Source organism: Nestor notabilis, unplaced genomic scaffold (genome assembly GCF_000696875.1).
Source record: "Nestor notabilis isolate BGI_N333 unplaced genomic scaffold, ASM69687v1 scaffold26219, whole genome shotgun sequence".
Taxonomy (NCBI): domain Eukaryota; kingdom Metazoa; phylum Chordata; class Aves; order Psittaciformes; family Psittacidae; genus Nestor; species Nestor notabilis.
This window is the reverse complement of record NW_009943699.1, coordinates 1-20,031: the sequence shown is the minus strand read 5'-3', so window position 1 is coordinate 20,031 and position 20,031 is coordinate 1. Positions and strand designations below refer to the sequence as shown.

The following is a 20,031-nucleotide window of genomic DNA, read 5'->3' as shown; positions in this document are numbered from 1 at the left end:
TGGATGGCATCCTGGTTTCCCACTGCCCGTGCCGCCCAGTCCTGCTCACCCTGTGGCCTGCATGTGTTGTAGGGGTGAATTTGGCATCTCTGGTGTTAGGGTGGGGTGTGGTGAGCATCCTTCCAAATACACTCCAAGAACTGCCTTCGTTTCCTCTCAAACCCCAGAGCTTCTCCACACTCACACCTTACCTGTCGTGCTTGTTCTCCTGTGCCGCCCGCAGCAGCTCCTGGATGTTCTTAGTGATCTGCTCAGTTTTCCGAATCACATCTTCTGTACTAGGCAAACTGGAGCTGGGAGCTGTGTCTGTGTCTTCAGGGATGGATCCCTCCCCCTGCCAGATGATGCTCCTCTGCCGGCCCTTCCTGCCCGACCTGCAGAGGACCACACCGAGGTCAGCCCTGGTGCCCCAGCAACAGGGGGCTGTGCCATTAGCACCATATCACCGGCTCTGCACTGCAGCACCTACCCAGTCTCCTCCAGCTCCAGGGGGGTGGTGGGGTTGTCGTAGTCACCCTCGGACACACTGCTCTGCTTCTCCAGCTTGGAGGCCTGCAGTGAATGCAGATTTGGTTTGGTGTTTGGTTAAGGAAGGTGAACCCCACGCTGTGCCAGTGCCACGACTCTGCTATAGCCCCTGTGCCTGAGAATGCCGGGACCCACTGCAAATTGGAGGCTGAAACAGGGGTGTGAGACCAAAACAGGGAGAGTTGAGGCCCACTGCAGATTGGGGGCAGCCTGGCACACCCCATCCCTCAGCCAGGCCCCAGCATCTACACACATCCACCTACTCTTGCCTTAAAAACTGCAAAGCTCATCAGAAGCACCTACAACAGCTCAACCACTTCTTAACACACCACATCGGCCTCACTCCACATGTAAGCAGCCTCTGCATCAGCGCCTGCCTTGGTCACACACACTGCTCATAACAGGGTCCTCCACAATCCCCCCTGAAGAACCAGCCTTTGGAGCTTTACAGAAACTCTGACGTCAAGGTGAGAGAACCTCAAGTGTTTGAATAAGAGACATCTTTGATTTGCATCCCTGATCCAGACACTTGGGAAATAGTACTTCTACCTCAAGGACAGACCAGAAATGTGACCCGGAATTGGTTTTTGTTGGCTAAGATCCAGCACTTGTGTTAAGCACTCATCTAATGTTGAAACCTGAAGTTCGTAACTCTGAAGCACCTGAACACTTCCCCACTTCCCATCCATTTTAAAGCTACTCTGCACAGAAGGAAAGAACAACCACTTTGTGGAACGCTCACCTCTCAGGCTCGTGCAGATCAGCTGTAAAAATGACACAGATTTTGAAGATATAGAACTGTTATATGCTGAATCTGACCCTTCCCTTCTCCCAGATAGAGGAGAACGCCATGATGAGTGGCAACGCTCTACAGAGAAACACAACTGACAGCAATGGATTGCAAGAATTATAGAATCAGAATACAATAAACCCAAAGAAAACCTCTGCAGGTTTCTGGTACTACCCAGTACTGGTCCCAGCTGCAGCCAAACTCACATTTGCACTTGACCAAGCAGGATATTCCCTTGGAAGTTTTATCATCCAGCCCTACTTACAACTCTGATGTTTTCTCGACTGAGATGTCCAAATGCTGTACAGTCAAAATAAAATGGGGACACAGGAATTTAACAAGCAGGTTCTGTGTCCTGGCAGGAAGAGGCCAATGTGTGAACATTCAGCATCTAAACTCACACATTTGATTTTTGAGAAGTTTAGGATGATACAGTAAGATCTGATGAGAGACTGCAACACTTGTCCAAGAAATGGAAGGAGACGGTGCTGATTTCCTCACAGTAACCACACAGAAAGAGCAGAGCAAAAAGAGAGAACTTTTCTTGAAAGACCTTTTCAAACTCAGGTTAAGTCTCACAAAGAAATGCAAATACCCCTCTCAAGTTTACTCTTGGAAAGTCTTCTTTTAACAGAGAAATAAGCAAAGCCTAAGTCCTGAACATGTGATACAACAGAACAGGTATGAGCTACTCGGTATTTTCTAAGAAATGAGACAAACATCTAAAACCAGCCCAAAAGACCTTGTATTTATATTTGCTTCAAAGTCAGAGAGGTTTACCAGAGAGAGACCTTGAAATGTGTTCAGCTCATCCTGATGGTGAAGGTCATTTCTGCAAGCAGTGCAAGCTCAGGTGGTCAAACAGCAGCATAAGACCATGGGCTGTTCCTCTTCAGCACTCATGAGCCTGTGCCACATTAAGCTGTACCTGCTCGAGGTCTGGCACTTCACTCAAAGCCCCTTCTCAACCAAAGATGTTACTTCAGAGCTGCAAATGCAAGGTGCTTTCCCCTTCTCTTGAATATATCACTTGCAGTTAGTTCAAGGATCTCAAATAAAACAGCTTGCAAAGAAGCTGTGATGGACAGATTAGTCTATCAACCTGCTGGCCTTGCTGAATGTGCCCTACTGCAAGGGGGCATTTCTAGCAGGTTAACTTGAACAAAAACTAGATTTAAGTGTTCCACTACAAAAAAAGAACAGTTTAAGAAACTGGACGAGGCTTCTTCACATAGCTAATAGCTCACATACGAGGCCTCAGCAAAGGCAGTTTCTTTGGAATAACATAAGCTTACAGGATGCATTTAATGCTTCTTGGTAACACTGTAGTTTTATTCTTAGAGTCAGTACTGTAACTAACAAAAAACCTAGGAACAAAGTTCTGCAGATCCAAATGAATACCAGTATAAGCTTCCTTTATACAGTCTCAGTGTCTTTAATCCTGCCCCGAAAAGAGTTTTGCTAAAACAATTCCTGTGCCCATTCAGTCTTTCACCTGTGAAGAGCAGCATGAGGCTCAGTGACCCACAGTGTATTGGTGGGCAACAGGAACAGCTGTTTGGAGGTTTAAGGAACCCACTTCAAACAAATTAGTGAACATCTGTAGATCAACAGTCAATCAGGACCAGTCTGGACTGGTGCAAACTGGCAGCCCCCAGGAAAAGCAGGTTTAAAGGCAGGGCCCAGCGAGCTTCGGAGGCCGCATGCAGTGCGTTTAGTCAGGAGGAAGAGTTACACGTTGGCTTATGAAATTATCAGTGAGCATCTGCCAAATTACTTTCCAAACAGCAACCAAGGTCTCTCCAGGCTGCTTTCAGTGTTATGCAGCTGAAGAAGTGATCTGGAGTGATTGTGCACGGTGTTAAAGCTGCTGAAGTTAGAGATAGGCAAGTATCCACAGCATGTGGCAGAAGAGAGGGATGCAACACTGCTTCATGCAAGCAGTCAGCATAAAAGGAGAGAAGACAGAGGCAGGATGGCTCCAGGGAGATGGCCACCTCCTCCAGGAGAAGGACCAATTGGGAAGGTACTTAACCCTTCGTGTGCTTTCATCCCTTGACCAGGAAAGCGTGGAGGGGAAGGAAGGTAGAGATGAAGAGGAGGTCACAAACGCACTCCTCCCGATCTAAAAATGGGAAAAAGAAAAACACTCGGGAAAACCAAAACAAAACACAAATAAATTCTTAACTGAAATCAAGGAACATTTAAAACCATGGAGATGACCAAGCAAGAATGATTTTGAGAATTTGGCTAAGCCTGGGTGGATTTAATTCTTTCAAAATACAACTGAATTCACGTTAATTCTAATATTGATATTCCAGAGGTGCTGAATTCCACTGAGAATGATACACATTCACCACAAACCTGAATGAACTAATTCCACATAACGAGTCAATGCTTCAGAACTGCTGTTTCTACCCAAATCTCAAACCAAATGACCGAAGGACCCCTACGAAGTGCTGCCACGTCTTGCATGCATCACCACATGCAAAAGAACTGTGACATTCCTTCTGCCAGAGCTGCCTTTATCTCAACATGCCAATAGAATTTCAAATGATCCAGGTTTCATAGCTTAAAGTTCTTATGCATTTATCTGAAGGTGGGGAAAACCCAGCATAGAGATTCCCTGGTGCATTCAACTGTCTTCTTTGGAATGTGCCCAGAATATTTGCCCTTCCTTATGCCAGGCAAAAACCCCCTTAACTTCCAAGTATGTTTTTAAAGGGCTCAATTGTTTAACTGGAAGATAGTGCTCCCAACAGGGAAACTTATTGAAATAGACCCACAAATGTTAAGGATGTGCCTAAAACCTCCTGCCCTGTATTCCCCCCCCCAGGGCAATCTCAAAAGATGCAACAAAACTTAACTTTAATAAGCACTAGTGTGTGCTGTGTCACTTATCCAGGGGGTGAACAACACATGAGTGCAAACCTCTTGTGGCTAACAGAGAACTCCCCCTCTGCTATTAGCACATCGTACAGGAGAATACTAAACCAGGAGAATTCAACTAATAGATTTAAACCATCTTCAGCCTCCAGTTCCAAACTCAGAATAAGGAATTGGTGGCCTAGTGAAAATTTAGCTTAATTTTAATGTTTGGAAGATGGTTCTGAAGTTCCACAAATGGGCACATGCCTGTATATCTCAAGAAAGGAACCCATGAACTTTACCTCCCCTCCTGGAATACTATTTTCCACTCCCCCATCCTGGTTTTCAAATAGCCACACATTGATACTTGGTATATAAATTGTGGTTAAAAGAACTGAGCAGAAACCAAAAGCTCCAGTTTACATATTCCAGGATTGTTACAGCTTTTCCTTTTCAAACCCTCAAGCTCCTGCAGACATGTTAATACAGCAAACATTAAATATTTGTTTGAATTCAACCATTCACAACAGTTCAAGTTCACTCTGAAGCAGACAGATGAGCAGCTCTGGTACACGAGCGTAGCTGGAACAGACAGAAAAGCTGAACATGAGAAGAAATGCAGAAGCATAAGCAGTTTTACTTACATGTGGAGGGAAAGGCTGCAGTCGTGTTATGCTTTCTTCTGGGTATGGGACCTCTCCCATGGGGAGGTAGGGTTTCTGACCTGATCCAGTCTCATACATGGACATGGGTCTGCTACCGCGTGCAGATGGTCGCCGCTTTAAAGAAGAATTGTTGGTAGGGTCTGTGTACTCAGAACCACTTTGGACCTGATATATATTGGTTGTGGCCTGTCTTCTGAGGTTGGTATTTTCACTCTGTAGCGTTTGAAGCTGAAAGAAATGTTTAGCAGTGGGACTTTGTTTTTCTAATAGCAAGCGTCAAAAGCAAACTGACTATACAACACACGATCAGCTTTACTAGTAAACCCAGGTACTAGTAGCTGGGGGTTGATCTCTTTGTTCAAAATTGACTTGCTTAGATAAGCATAGAAACATTGATGTTCCAGATCAGGAAATATTAATGTACTGATTCCCAGCACTTTTTTTCTGTGAAGAAAGCTAAATTAAATGGGAAAATCAGCTGTTGTAGTTAAACCCACACAATTTCTTCCAGCCTGGCTGTACTGGCACATGGATCATGTGCTCGAATGAGGTTGTGGGGGGAAGCACTGCCAACACCACAGGTTTTCAAGCAAAGGGCTCCATTTCAGTAGTCGATACAAGAACTTCAAAGACTTTAACATAAGGCCCATGAAATCTGAAAACACCAGAACTACAGCACAGACACCAGAGGCAGCGCAAAGGAGACTGGAGCTTGCTCTGCAAAGCAAGAGGAGAGTTTAGCTTATGGAAATCAAGGATCAGCTACTGCTTTCTAAGAAGCCAACAGGGAATAATTTTTAAGCTTTTTATGACTATGAATTTAATGCATAGAGAAAATGCAATAATTCTGATTTTTGTTTTTGTGGAGTTACTTGAAGTTTGCTATATTAACACATCATGAAGAAGAGATGTAAAAAAGTCAGTATCAGCAATTCTCTAGCAATAACTGAGTGTATTTCCAACAGCTGATGGCCTTTTAAACAGGAAAGTGCATATTTACTACTCGCATTTACTTTGCATCATATGAATCTTCAAGAGCATTACCCCTGTGAGGAAAATCCTATTGTGCCTACAGCACCTCCCAGAACCCTACATCAAAGGTGCTGACTTCTGTTAAGGTTTTTTCTCCTCACTTTCTGTGGCTCTGTAGTAAGATGCATCAAGTCTTACGATGTAAGGATCAGCCAGGAGCCAAGATGACCCTTTAAAGTTTGACTTTAGGGGCAATTCAGTAGGTCAGCTTTAGTCTCCTTCTTCCAAACATCTCCCATGTATTATGAACATGCTTTTGGTGCAGTTTTAGCCAGTAGCGAATGTAAACTCACACCAAACTCAACCACCTAGAAACACCTAAAAAAATCTGCAGGCAGGAAAAAACCCCACAGCTTTTTCCAACAGAATGTCCACTAAGATAATTAAACTATTTTCATCTTCATTTAGTAAGAACCTGCTCTGAAGTGGCATTCATCAAGTGTGCAGCTTTACCTCTTCTTTAGTGTCTTTTGCTTAGTAATTTCCATGCAAAAGGTGATCACCTCATTAGCCAAATAAGTGGATAGATTTTTTTCATATGACCTAAGCTCTTGCTTAGAAATCAAACAAACCAAACCCAAAGAGATTCTTGAATGACATCTATTGCATCAGAATTGCTGAATTAGGACAAATACATTGTTGTCTCGCCACGAGTAACCCAGCAGAGAATTCCCATGTTGTACCAGAGCTCCCAGGAGCTTTGAGCCAAGTCCTTCCTTGCATTCTGCAGTGTCCCACAGCTGCACTGATGCTTCAACCTGAGCCATTAACCACCGAGTTAAAGCCCCTCAGCCACACACAGCATCAGGACACAGAATCAGTGCAACTCACCTCCAAGGTCAGAGCCCTGGCTACACCATCCTTCAAAACAACTTCAACTTCAGCACAGCCATGACCTCCTCTGCTGCACCACATAAGTACACTAAAGCTTCATTAATTCATAGGCCCTAATCCTAACTGTTTAAAGAAACTCAGTGTAGTGAAAAGTGAATTCAACTGATGCAGATAAATGCTTAACCAATACAAGCTGTTAACAGACCAGAGAAACACCCTCAGATCTCCCAGGTTCCTCTCAGTATTCACCATGCCAATAGACCTGAAAGGCTGAACACAACTGTAAGAGAAGGATGGCACTTAACTGACACAGATATTCAGATCTGCTGAACTTGCTCAAGCTCAAATGCCAAGAGCTCCACAGTTCCCACCACCCTCCAAAGCATCAGCCTCTTTGCCCCAAGACAACGGGGGAACACGCTCTGGGCACAGGTTTACCTTGACAGGAACACAGCTTGACCAACTCTCTCTAGTGTAGGGAGCTTTCTGCAGCACATAATGGAGCCTTGCAGTACTGCAATTATTTGGAAATCAGGATTTTTAACCTTAGGTGAAGGGCTGGATTTGAGGAAGCAGCCAGCCCTTCCTAGGCTAGCATGACAGACAGGAGAGTGAACGCAAGAGACAGAAATTCTCCTTTACCCTACGAAAATCTCTATTTACCAGGACACTGGCAAAGCATTCAACAACTTGCTGATTTGTTTCTGTAAGGATTAGAAGGTTTGGCCTTCAAACTGCCACAATTCAGATTATTTTCTATTGCACTGGGATTTTAACTTCCCTTCATTCCAACTTGGTTTATTAATGGAAATAAGCCAGCATATTTATCAGAAAAGTTGGAAGTACATCATATATTTATGTATATTTGTGTGCACACAGGTAAGATGTGTGCTAGCACTGACTTCCTCAGTGGTGAAAACTGCTTAACTTGAAGCAAGACAGCAAAAAAATATACAAGACTTCTAACAACTGTTTGTCACTTGGAAAACTTAAAGTGAACCAAGCAGATGATCATTATCTCCACAATAAGACATTCAAAGCCTGTACTGCACTTACACAGTTGTAGTCTCATATTTGATTCCAAAGCAGCTCCATTTAAAATGAGGTTTTTCTCTATCCTGATTCTGGGTAACTGCATTTCCAGTTTTATTCTGGTCAACTTAAAATACACTGAAAGATGAAAGGGGTTGCGCTGTTGGGTCTGTTACCTTTTTCTGCATGATCCTCAGCTCATCACTCAGGTTGATGTTCACTTTCATTAACTGCTGAATCTTCACCTCAGAAGCCACCAATGCATTTTTAACCTGCATGTATTCTTGGGCTGTCACTGGTCCATCTGACAAGTCTGAATCCAGGCTCTATGAGCAGGAAGAGAAAAATACACCATTGGGGAAGAGATTACCAAAGAAAACAGGACAATCAGGTTCTGACAGCTTTTCATGTCCTTCCTTTAAAGGAATCACGGTTCAAATTAAGTTCAAATAAATAAGACCCACTCATTAGAGTAATTTTAGTCCAATATAAATGAAATTTGATGTCAATAAAGTCTTAGCTCAAAAGCACAAATGCACTGATCTCAGCAGATCAGTGACACAATACTGTTTAAGAAGGATTTAAGAATATGCAATAAATAAACTGGACAGTCCTAAGAGACAGATCACTGAATACCCAGTGTGCATATCACCAGGGAATATCACACTAGTGCTACAAGATTTACTGCCTTTCTTTTACCATGCTGCCTTATTTTCAAGAATGGTTTAAACCACCCAGTCCCTACTGGTCTGCTGCAAATACTTCTCCAGTAGGAAGTGGTAAATCTTTGTGAAACACCATGGAATCCCTGATGAGTAGTGTTTTGGTAGATCCAGTTATTTCATCTGTGCAATTAGGTTTGTATTTTACCTCTAGACATGCACAGTGGCACACAGGGTACTTTTCTAGAGCAGCATTTTGTTCACAGTACAAATTCCTTAAGTCATAACACTTAATGTTGTTAGAAAGTTTATAGACTGAGGCATGATTCTGAAATGATTTTGAAAACTAAAATATTCATTTTCTGGTTGTCGATGCACATTAAATGCCCTCACAAGGGGGAAGTCTGACTGCAGATTCCATTTATGAGTAAAATTTGGTCTGTGATTAAGTATTTCAAACCTACCTTCTGCCTGTTTGATTTAGCTGCATTTGTTTCCAGATCTGTATCCTCATCTGAAGCAACGCTGTCATAATCAGGCTGGTCATTGTCCTGACTCTCACTACTGTGCTGGTTGCTGATTGATTTGAGAATCAGTTCCACATTTTCTGTAGATCAACATACACCATTTAAAACCATATCAGTGAGTTTGGAGAAGAAAAGGAAGTGAAGACTTCAATTCTGATCATTATTTCCCTAATTAGTTTGTTTTCATCCAGAGAGACAACACAAGACATGGCATGAAGTGTCATTTGATGACCCCAGTTCAAAAACATTAATTTAGACCCAGCTAGTAGGTGTGGATTAGTACTGTCCAAAACCTGCAAGTTTTATGGTTTTGTCTTTTCACTTCTTGTGCTTAGGCAAGTTAAAATAAAGTGAGAATCATGCTTTATCAGCTTAATAAAATTCACATGGCAGGGGGGGAATCCACAAATAGCATCCTTTACACAGAAATCTTCCATATTTGGGCATTCTTTTGTTGGCCTCACACATGTTGTCAGTAGCCTGCTGGCCACATGATTTAGTTATCATTTACAAAAACAGTCTCTATCTCTTTCTTCATTGACATACAGATGAGCTGACAGCCAAAAGTGTCCTCACCTTTTGAACCAGAGAGAGGATTCCCCTGTTGCCTCCGTTTGGCATCACTTAAAATATCTATAACTAACGTAGCAAATTCATGGGCATTAAATCGAGCCAGTTTCTGCCTTCCCTAAATCACAGAATAATGGAGAAAAAGCAGCACATTGTGTTAGATGAAGAGCAGAGTTCCCAGGTAAAACACACAACAGCACTTACAGAAGGCCGATTGTTCATTACATTTATTGCAAAGAGTGTGACTTCAAGTACCCAGCTGCATGCTCCACGACAGAAGTGTAAAACTACTGTAACCTCTTTACTAGATGCAACTCTTCTACAGTAATGAAGTGCAGTAAAGCAATTATTACATCAAACACCTGGCCTATTCAATATAGTTTACAGTATTAAGAAGATTGCTTACCTGATTCCTGGTTGAGGAATATTCAGGATTTACAGGAAGAAAAGGGACCACTGTGGTCTCTGTCACAAGTGTACTGTGGTTCTGAGTAGCAAGCCACACTGCTCAAGGAAGAGAAAAGAGGGAATAACCTTCCTGTACTATTTGACAGTGTTTCTTGTCAAAGAATAAAAGGCCACACTCTCAAACCCCAACACCATCAATTCAAAGGGAGGCTTTTTCCCCCAGAGGGTTCTCTACTTGGTAAAAAACTTAAGATTTTTTCAATTAATGTCACATTCAGACAATGACAGACAAAGAAAACACCATTCTGGTTAATTACTTAGTACAGCAGTGCTTCAAACAGCACACATGCTTGCCCTAGGATCTTCTGCATAAGAATTCACACATTTTATACACATTCCAGAAAGCCTCATTCACCTGCGTCTGTCTCCCTTCTGTCAACTTCATCATAGACATCCATGGCAAGTTCTTCAAATAAGTGGTTGCTTAGCTAAGGGTAGAGGAGAATAGTTACAGCTTGAACATAAATGAAATCTTTAACCAGCAAATATAAGGGCAGAACTCTGCTCTTGCTTTTCAGCCTATGTAACTGCTTGTTTCTTAGCTTGCATAGCAAAGTAATCCGTGACACAGACATATACAACCACACAATTGCTAGATACAGACAACAGCACTGTTTACACCCTTCCTTTACTGGTGAATGGATTTTTTCTCTCCTATCTGATCACAAAAACACCTCGTGTATTCAGGGTGAAGCAGACCTACTGTGGGAACCAGGTATCCAAACACCACTGCAAATGTGGGTTTAACTAACCAGTGAGGACTCACAACATGCCTGTGTGTTTCAAACTCTGCTCTTGCAGTGGATGGTTCAAGAGAGATGCTTGTGTGACAGCAAAAACCTTTAAGTAGAGTGAAAACATATCCTCAGTCTAACGTGTACAAGGATGTGGTCATCCACACCTCAGTCAAAATAGTGAGCTGGCATTGCTAACAACTGATTAGCAGAGACTAATGCACTAGTCTGGCTTTCCAGAAAGCTAAAGGCAAACTGTAACATTTAACGTAGAGGTTTATATAAAACACATGACAGCAAGAAAAATAACAAAGCTTAAGGTTCTGAACTGGGGAGACAGACCTCGAGATACTGCCTCAAACAAGACTATCTCTGTCATGGACTTGTCATCGTCTCTGCTCCTCCGTCTCTGCCTATTTTCATGTTCTTCTCCAGACTTTTAACTTGCTGGAGTTGACATTTATTGATGCAGGAATTAATAGAAGCTGAAACCAGTCTGAAAGATGAAGAGCAGAGTTTGCCACATTTAGACAGAGTTTTACTTACAGACTGAAGCTTCTTCTTGGCTGCTTTTGCGAGTTCTGATAAATCCAGACTGCTATGAAAACAAGAAGTGAACATTACATCTACAGCATCTACTAGCTTGCTTAAGCAGATTCTATATTTTGGTAACTCAATGATTAAATGTCACTTTTATTTGAAACTCCTTAAATCTTTTAGTATTTTAATAAAGTCTTTAACACATTGATCTCACTAATATTGCTAACATCACAATTAGCATATTCTTGAGCTTTTTCTAAACAACTTAAAACAAAAGAATCCCAAAGACCCTTTGGAACACAAATAGCCCCATCTGTGTAGCTCAAGCCACAGTCAAGCTGTGGTGCAACAAAATGCTTTCTGTGAGGCATGTGAACAATATGATCATTCTGACCACAGCTCCAGCCCACACAAAACACATGGGACTTGTTCCACTGGGCTGTGCGGGGGGTGGGGGAGCATCAGGCTGGCAAATGACCACAGCAATAGAGCCACGCTCAAAATTATTCTGTATTCTGTAGTAAATAATCTCTTGTACTGGTTTCCAGCCTTAAAAACGAGGCACAGGATGAAAATGGTGCAGTTCAACAGAATTTAGCATCGGTGTCGCAGATCAGGAAGCTGATACATTGTGAGCCTACATTTATACCACACAGGGGAAGGCTCCCCTGACCTACAAGGCTGGAAAGGCTCACATAAAACCTCTGTATAATTAACTGATATCAGAGTTTGTGTAGGCAGTCACCTAGACAAGGTGGGGGAAGAGAAGGAGCAGAGCAGAGGACATGATGCAGAGGTAAGGCAGGTTGTACTGCAGGCTCTGCACTCTCAGCAGCATCTCTGAACAAGTCCTTTTCTCTGCACATCAACTTCCTCTCTGAGCTACAAGGCAAATGATACTTACTCTGCTCTGCACTGAAAAGACACAGTATTTTCTCCATCAGCTAAACACAGCTTATCTAAAAGAACTACACATGTTAACACTAAGTATTTACCAACCATTACACAGTTTCTATCATTTTGTTAGTTTTTCATGGCAGTTTTGCAAGCAATAAATGGAACAGTAGTTTACTCACAGCCGCCTTATTCCCAAGTGCACAGCAATGAAAGAGAAACGGGGACTTAGGATTAATACTTGATATGTTTGGTACAAACACGATTTCACTGATTGTAACCAAAAGTTAAAAGCACTCAGATGACCTAAATTACAAATACTTTCAAAGAAAAATGCAGCTTTCTTGCAAGTATTAGTTCCAAAATGCTAACAGGAAACTATTTGTATCAGGAAACTAACTCAATTGGTCCTTGAATTATCTACAAAATCTGTTTCCCAGGAATCCCCATGTGTGTTTCCTTAATATAATTGTCCCACCTTCCCCTGCATTTTAACAAATACACTTAACTTCTCCAGTTTTCTGATTTTGTTTAAATGACAATATTCTTTCTAGGGGAAAAAAGCTTCCAAGAGTGATAAAGGCACAAAAGACACACATCTATAGAATGAGAATAACAACAAGCCTGAAAGCTGCTTCAGAAAGGAAAGGAAACTTAATTATTAGGGGTTTTTATTTTGCTGTTTTCAGCCATGCCATGGAATCAGAAACTTACCTGTCTGCCATCTGAGGTATCACAAAGTGCTGTCCATTTTTATGCTCTAGAGTTTAAAACAAATTGCATTTTAACAGGTTGTTACTGGACTATAGTGTCAATGTTGTCTGGATATGCAGCTGGTACTCAGTGTTACTAAAACACACAGCAAGGAGAAACCCAAGAATACACGCAACAGGCAAACAGAGAGCAATTCATCTCGCATGTAATGACTCAATTTCCAATTACAGGCAGCTAGCAAGTCTTAAAAGAAAGTTTCGATTACAATTTCCTGGTGTTATGAAAGATTCCAATTAAGGCTTATCAACTGTATTAAAATTCCATTAAAAAAGAAAAGTTCTATCACATGAGTCTTTATGGCACCTAATGGCTAAAAATTAGTTAGTGTGCTTGTGTTCAATAGGCACCCACTTAACTGAATTTCAGTGAGAAGAAACGACTTGAAAGAGTTCCTGTATCACCTCTTGCAGACTATTCACCATGTACAAAACTGGTAATTTCCCTGCAATTCACTCCTTGAAGTTCAACAGCACTCAGCTGATCTCACACATGAGCCAAACACTGCATACTATAGTTTGAACTGTCCTATGATTAACACTGAAAGATCGGAGAGTGAGGTTTTTTGCTCTTACCTGGTTTCCTGCCACAGAGGTAGAAAGCCAGCCTGTCTGTGAGCTCATACTGGATCTCCACCAGGCGCTCTGCCAGCTCATGATGCCCCCCTTGTCTGGTTCATACACACACACAAACATAAGTTACATCAGTTACTCATTTTGAGACATACAAAACGTTAAAAAATGATCAGAGAAATAGATTTTTTTAATCATGTGATTTATGGACATCAGTGAATATACGAGAGCATCATGTATTTCAGAGCCTTCTACCTTGCACAGTCAACTGGAGTTTTCCCATTGGAATCTGGCGTGCCAGGATCAGCACCATAAACCGCTAATAACTCTGCCTGTAGAGTCTGTCCTGCCTTGGCAGCGACGTGGAGCGGGGTGTTGCCTTTCTCCTACAAGTTAGGAAGAAAAATACCCACTTAATCAACAGGTCTGAATTACAGTGTGCATCAGCTGAAATCAATGTAACCGTTGCAAACTGTACGAATTGATTGTCTATCAAAGTAATAATGAAAGTGGTCATACAGGATGAAAGAAGTTGGCTTGAGCTCCCAAGGAGAGCAATCGCAGACACGTCTCCAGGTTCCCTGTCCTCACACTGGAATGGAGTTGCTGAAAGAGAAGCAGAATTGTACTTAAAGCAGCAGCAATCACTGTAATTCAGCATTTGCTTTTTCAGCCATGCTTACAGAAACAGGTATGCAAGAATTCTTGCTATAGCTCTTTCGTGTAAGTGTTTTTCTCCAGGTTAATCTAAACTGGTGCCTCTCAAGCACCCACATCTCCAGTATAGTGCTGGAGAACAGCAACAGTTAAGTCAAAAGCAACTGCTTTAATTCAGTCAGATTTCACTGCTCTGTTCACACAAGCTGCAGCTCCTGCAGCCTGCCAGAACACACGTACTGACCTTACTGAGGTCTTTGGCAGTGACACTGTCATCCTCACGGCACGGCAAGCGATGAACAAATGCCAACATTTGATATTTAGCTCTAATGAATTCTGCCTTATTGGGACTGTAAAGAGAAACCCAAGCAACAGAAGGGAGAGAAAATATGTATTAATGCTTTCACATTGATACAGATGGTCTAGGAAAAGAATGATTCACAAGTGAAAAGTCTATTAAATCTTTGCTTGCTATTGTAGGAACATTAGACCCATTAAAAGCACAATCAGTGCAGTTTGTTTAACTATACAGAACACATTTCTGTTACAAACACCAAAATATCTGTAGACTCTAGGATGTAGAGTGTATTTCTTACAAGTAAACACTGAACTTAAAATCATGCCAACTTCAGGTATATAATTACTACATGCAGCCATTACATTTTCAAATGGAGCAGCATATTCAGTGCTTATTTTTTGTTTAATTCATCAACTAATCTCAATCCCACCAACAGAGTTGAGTTAACTGAAGCACATGGTGTGAGAATTAAAACATCTTTTGATTCAAGTACAAGCAGAGGTCCTCACTATCCAAAGCCAGAGGTCAGGAGTCAATAGCACAGAGAATTCAAGCAATTTAGTTCCATTTTTGCAGTAAGTTTTTAAAAACTAATCATTGTAAATTAAAAAAAAAAAAAAAAAAAAGAAAATGAGTGAACAAATGACTGTACAAATGACTGTTTACTCCTGTTCTCTTCCTGCAACACAACCATCACCAAGTCCCCATGGATAACTTGCCGCTGAATAAAATAATCCCACTTCTACAAGGGTAAAACCTTTGTCATTTTGCACTTACTGCACTTTATCCTGTGGGCTTGCTTTGCGCCTCCCGCTCATAACAGAGGCAGGGTCCAGCAAGGAATGTTCCCATATGGAGTTTGCACCGTTATTATACAGTGTTTCAACCATCTGAAATCCAAAGTGAACACGAACAGGCAGTAAAGGCATTTTGCTGCTAACTGCACAGCCTGACTGCTCAACTGTCTGTAATGACTTTCACACAGACAGCAAGCCAAGAGATGCACATTTCGTGTGCCAGCATCCATAACAGACTGGGGTATCAGAACCAGGCACAGGCTAAGGAGCTCGTTACATGGAATTTAAAAAGAACCCCCTTAAAAGTCTCTCCTCTTCCCAACAGCAGCTCCATTGAAGAGAGGTTTGCTATATATTCAATATTTAGGTTGAAGCAGCTGCATTGTAAAAGTCTGGAAGAAAAGTTGAAGGTGACCTTCCATGTAACTTCACAGCATCCCAGCCTGGTTTGGGTTGGAAGGGACCTCAAAGCTCCTCCAGCTCCAACCCCTGCCACGGGCAGGGACACCTTCCACTAGAGCAGGTTGCTCCAAGCCCCTGTGTCCAACCTGGCCTTGAACACTGCCAGGGATGGGGCAGCCACAGCTTCTCTGGGCACCCTGTGCCAGCGCCTCAGCACCCTCCCAGGGAAGAGCTTCTGCCTCAGAGCTCATCTCAGTCTCCCCTCTGGCAAGTTAAAGCCATTCCCCTTGTCCTGTCCCTACAGGCTTTTGTCAAAAGTCCCATGAATTCCACAAAATATTCATATATATAGTTTCACTGAAGGAAGACACAGTTTTACTTTTTACCTGCAGCAGTGTTGGAGGCCATGGGGTGTGCTTGAGATGTCTCACTTGAGAGATGTGACGCCCCAGACTTCGATGAACGCTACAGCACTCGTCACAAATCAGAATCCCCCTGTTTATTGATGCCCAGCAGGGATCTGAAAAAGAACACAAGAATTAGAACACAGAAGGCAGCACGTATGTCAAACCAAGAGTCTAGAACCAGCAACCCTGCCTTCTAACCTCAGCCGTGCTATGAGCGTGTAACATGGGCTGTGGGTGCTGGGGAAATACCAGTTCTTGTGCTTAATGGGGATGCGGGACTCTGAGAACAGCGTCACTGTCTGTAGTTCTTCCTGTGACAACGCTTCACTTTGTAAGAGTAACAGGATGCTCAACTTACTGCCTCCTTAAAGTGCTTACTTGTGATTTTGTGGAGTCCTACAAAAGTATAGCCTAACAGTAGTACCTACCTACTGAGTTGGAAAAACTCAGAAGACTGTAAGTAAAAAGAGGTAAAGTAGTCAAGCTTCCTCCCACACTACTCAGTCTTCAGTTCTGTATTATTCAATGATTTTTAATGTCCACATTAAATAATAAAAACACCAAGAGTATCACAGTGAAAAAAAAATAAGAGCAAGATGCGTGTGCCAAGTAAAGGGTCAGTAATATCAAAACCTGTCAAGCTAATTCACTTCAACTCTGGATAGATACAAACTGGAGCCATCTTATAAGCAAACCAGAAAGACACTGACGGGAGATGAAGTAGTAAATAATATTAGCGTTTTGTAGCTTCAAAGATCAGAAAGCATAAAACTGAGTAGGAATGTTACATCAGATTGACACTGAGGACATTACAGTGATGTCCCTCCAGTGCTCTCAGCTCCATCTCCAGAAGAAACTCCAGTTTTCTGTCAGTGACTCATGGAACTGGACGTGCCAAGAACCCTGCAGGAACAGGCAGTGGAGCAGTGAGAGAGACCTTCAGATCTGGCCCATCACAGGAAAAAGCCAAACGAATCCAACATCTTTTCTATTTTGGAAAATTCTTCTTGATTTCAAATGCAGACATGAGTTGGAGGCTAAATAAGTGAGTACAACCCAAGCCTGGTATGCGATGAGAGAACTCCAGCATCCTGTCAGAATACATCTGAGCAACTGTGCATCATAAGAGTCTTCTCTGACCCATGCAATGAATGTACTGGCTCCCTGAAACAGGAGATCCGATCACTGCTGTGGGTTTTAAGCAGAGTTGATGTTGTGTGTGTGCTGAAGGCAATGTGGGCAAACCTATTCAAACCATGAGGGATGGGAGCATCCACTCAGACCTGATAACCATCACAGCCCAGAGACAAGCTAAAGCACAAGTTTTAGGAGGAAAAAAATAACCTCATTTAAAAACCAAATTAATAACAAGGAGAAACTTCCTTATAAATCACTGTGTTACTTTAACTTTCCCTTCTAAGAAGGAAAAAAATAGCACTGAAATGAGAGGCATTAGTGCTAACCTAACCCACGGAGGCTGGAGGCAGCCTTCCAGACTAATGAGCCTCGTCCCTTTTCATTACACACAACCTTATCACATGCTCATTCTTAAACTAATGGGACTCTTCTGGAAGCCAGCACTCACTCTGCCTTAACTAACAGTCACCACCAGGTTTACTTCTTTACATCCACCTCAATACCTCACTGCTTGTCACTTCAGCTTGTGCATTTTGCCTTAAAGAAATCACATCGATGACAGTCCACGTTTATCTGGAACCTGGCCAGTTTGTAGCAAAACCTGGTACCAGTAGAACAAGGGATGGTGTGATGCAAAATAAAGATGACAATAAAAGAAAAACAAAAGGAAGATAACAGAAGGAGCCCACAAGAAAGCTGGAGAAGGGCTTTGGACAAGGGCCTGTAGGGACAGGCCAAGGGGAATGGCTTCAACCTGCCAGAGGGGAGATTGAGATGAGCTCTGAGGCAGAAGCTCTTCCCTGGGAGGGTGCTGAGGCGCTGGCACAGGGTGCCCAGAGAAGCTGTGGCTGCCCCATCCCTGGCAGTGTTCAAGGCCAGGTTGGACACAGGGGCTTGGAGCAACCTGCTCTAGTGGAAGGTGTCCCTGCCTGTGGCAGGGGTTGGAGCTGGAGGAGCTTTGAGGTCCCTTCCAACACAAACCAGGCTGGGATTTGACAAGGGAACTGAGAATTTCACTACACTGAGCCGAGAGAATGCTCTTTGCTCCTACTAAGCGCTGGGGAAGCTGAAGAAAGGACCAAGAGCAGCTCAGGGCCCAGTTTAGGTGCCTAAATGATACACAGCAGAGCAGACCTGACAGCAGGCGTGATGGAACTGGGAAATTCAACACTGCAACCTGTTTTGAGTCACACTGGTTTAACTGAAAGAGGGTTTTGTTAGTGAAGCTGCACAGTGATTTGTAGCCCCTTACTTCAATCCATACCTGGCTTAGTACCACTCACTGCTTCCCAGGTAACTGATGGGGATGGTAAGGAAGAAGGAATAAATATGGAGTTAGTCTGAAGGAACAGAGAGAAGGTTGTCAGGTTATGAGAAAGTCCTTATTTCAGGTTTAAATTTACTGAAGTGTCTGGAATGTATTTGATTCATTTTAAAGAGACCCAATGATGGACACCACCAAAATATGCTTAAGCCGATACCAAAACGCAAGAGGGGAGAAGCCAGAGGATGGGTCAGCTCTGCTTTCAGGAACACGCAGGGTGATTCAAAACAGGAAGCGTGTGATGAAGGCAAGGCCAAGCCATGAGCTTGAACAGTGAACTCCTGCCTGAGAATAGGAAGTTCCAAAGAAGGAGACGTACCATCACCTCCTGTGAGAGAAAACCACGCACGCTTCACCAGAGTAACAGCTCTTTATCTGTGTGGGTAAAGCAGCACATTTCTCCACCAAGATCAAGTAAATACCTGACAGTGCTATAATGCCACAACACAAGAAAATAAAAGGCCATCTTATGAGATTACCCCAGTAATGATTCCAGCTGCATTGTCCTTACGAGCTTAACAAACACCAGCACAGAAACAGCTTTATTTCAGTGTCAGAACACCACTGATGTTTACAAGCATAGATACACTGCCCTGTGTGAGATAGGGACAACTGCCCACAGGAGATACACAGCTCCATTTATCACAAAAACAACATTCTCTGAAGATAAAAGTAACTCCCTGGGAGTTAGTTCAGGATTTTTATTATTTCTAAACAAAAGCCCTGTTTTACAAGAGTTGTTATCCCCTCTCCCATGTCCTATCTTCTGCCCACTCACATCTTATCTAGATTGCAGCGGTTTAACTCATTTCAGTATGTACATAAGTAATTGCATTGGGAGAACAAGCACAGAACACAAACAACAAGTACGTAACTCTGACAAGGGAAGACAACAGACAGACATAGTTGCTAAAAAATAAACAGGGCAGTTTTAAATATAAGAACAGCAGAAGTAGAGATGGTCAGAAGAGATGCAACTGACTTCCCAAAAACTAGGTTTGTTTCAACAAGCTCCCAAACTGACCCACAGTGCAAGACTGACAACATGCACATCAACACAGAACATGTGTTTTACGAAAAAACATTGTTTTTACATGCCCTTAGGACAAGGGTCTGTAGGGACAGGCCAAGGGGAATGGCTTCAACCTGCCAGAGGGGAGACTGAGATGAGCTCTGAGGCAGAAGCTCTTCCCTGGGAGGGTGCTGAGGCGCTGGCACAGGGTGCCCAGAGAAGCTGTGGCTGCCCCATCCCTGGCAGTGTTCAAGGCCAGGTTGGACACAGGGGCTTGGAGCAACCTGCTCTAGTGGAAGGTGTCCCTGCCCGGGGCAGGGGTTGGAGCTGGAGGAGCTTTAAGCTCCCTCCAACCCAAACCAGGCTGGGATTTCCAGCTACACCCACCTCCCACCTTTTACCTCCGTGACTTTAAGAGTTCTTTAAATCCCACTTCCTTCAGCCAGCCTGCTGCGCACCAGCCTTCCTCCTTCCTCAGAGCAGGAACTCCAGGTTTGCTCCTAACCGGCC

At 42.9% G+C, this 20,031-nt stretch overlaps 1 protein-coding gene across 1 annotated transcript in view; it reads right to left on the bottom strand.

The window, feature by feature from the left end:
• GIT2 (G protein-coupled receptor kinase interacting ArfGAP 2) overlaps nt 1-18,525 on the bottom strand; it is a gene marked incomplete at its 5' end in the record, with an annotated part of 23,688 nt that extends 5,163 nt beyond the window's left edge. Inside the window, 18 exons of the mRNA XM_010022059.1 lie at nt 192-374; nt 470-552; nt 3,354-3,443; nt 4,831-5,079; nt 7,926-8,075; nt 8,876-9,018; nt 9,515-9,626; nt 9,915-10,012; nt 10,332-10,404; nt 11,257-11,308; nt 12,859-12,904; nt 13,491-13,585; nt 13,743-13,873; nt 14,007-14,093; nt 14,389-14,494; nt 15,220-15,332; nt 16,028-16,161; nt 18,450-18,525. Of these exons, the coding sequence (XP_010020361.1) occupies nt 192-374; nt 470-552; nt 3,354-3,443; nt 4,831-5,079; nt 7,926-8,075; nt 8,876-9,018; nt 9,515-9,626; nt 9,915-10,012; nt 10,332-10,404; nt 11,257-11,308; nt 12,859-12,904; nt 13,491-13,585; nt 13,743-13,873; nt 14,007-14,093; nt 14,389-14,494; nt 15,220-15,332; nt 16,028-16,161; nt 18,450-18,525 (2,021 nt within the window). The remainder of the gene's footprint in view (nt 1-191; nt 375-469; nt 553-3,353; nt 3,444-4,830; nt 5,080-7,925; nt 8,076-8,875; nt 9,019-9,514; nt 9,627-9,914; nt 10,013-10,331; nt 10,405-11,256; nt 11,309-12,858; nt 12,905-13,490; nt 13,586-13,742; nt 13,874-14,006; nt 14,094-14,388; nt 14,495-15,219; nt 15,333-16,027; nt 16,162-18,449) is intronic.
• Between the last annotated feature and the right edge of the window lie 1,506 nt (nt 18,526-20,031).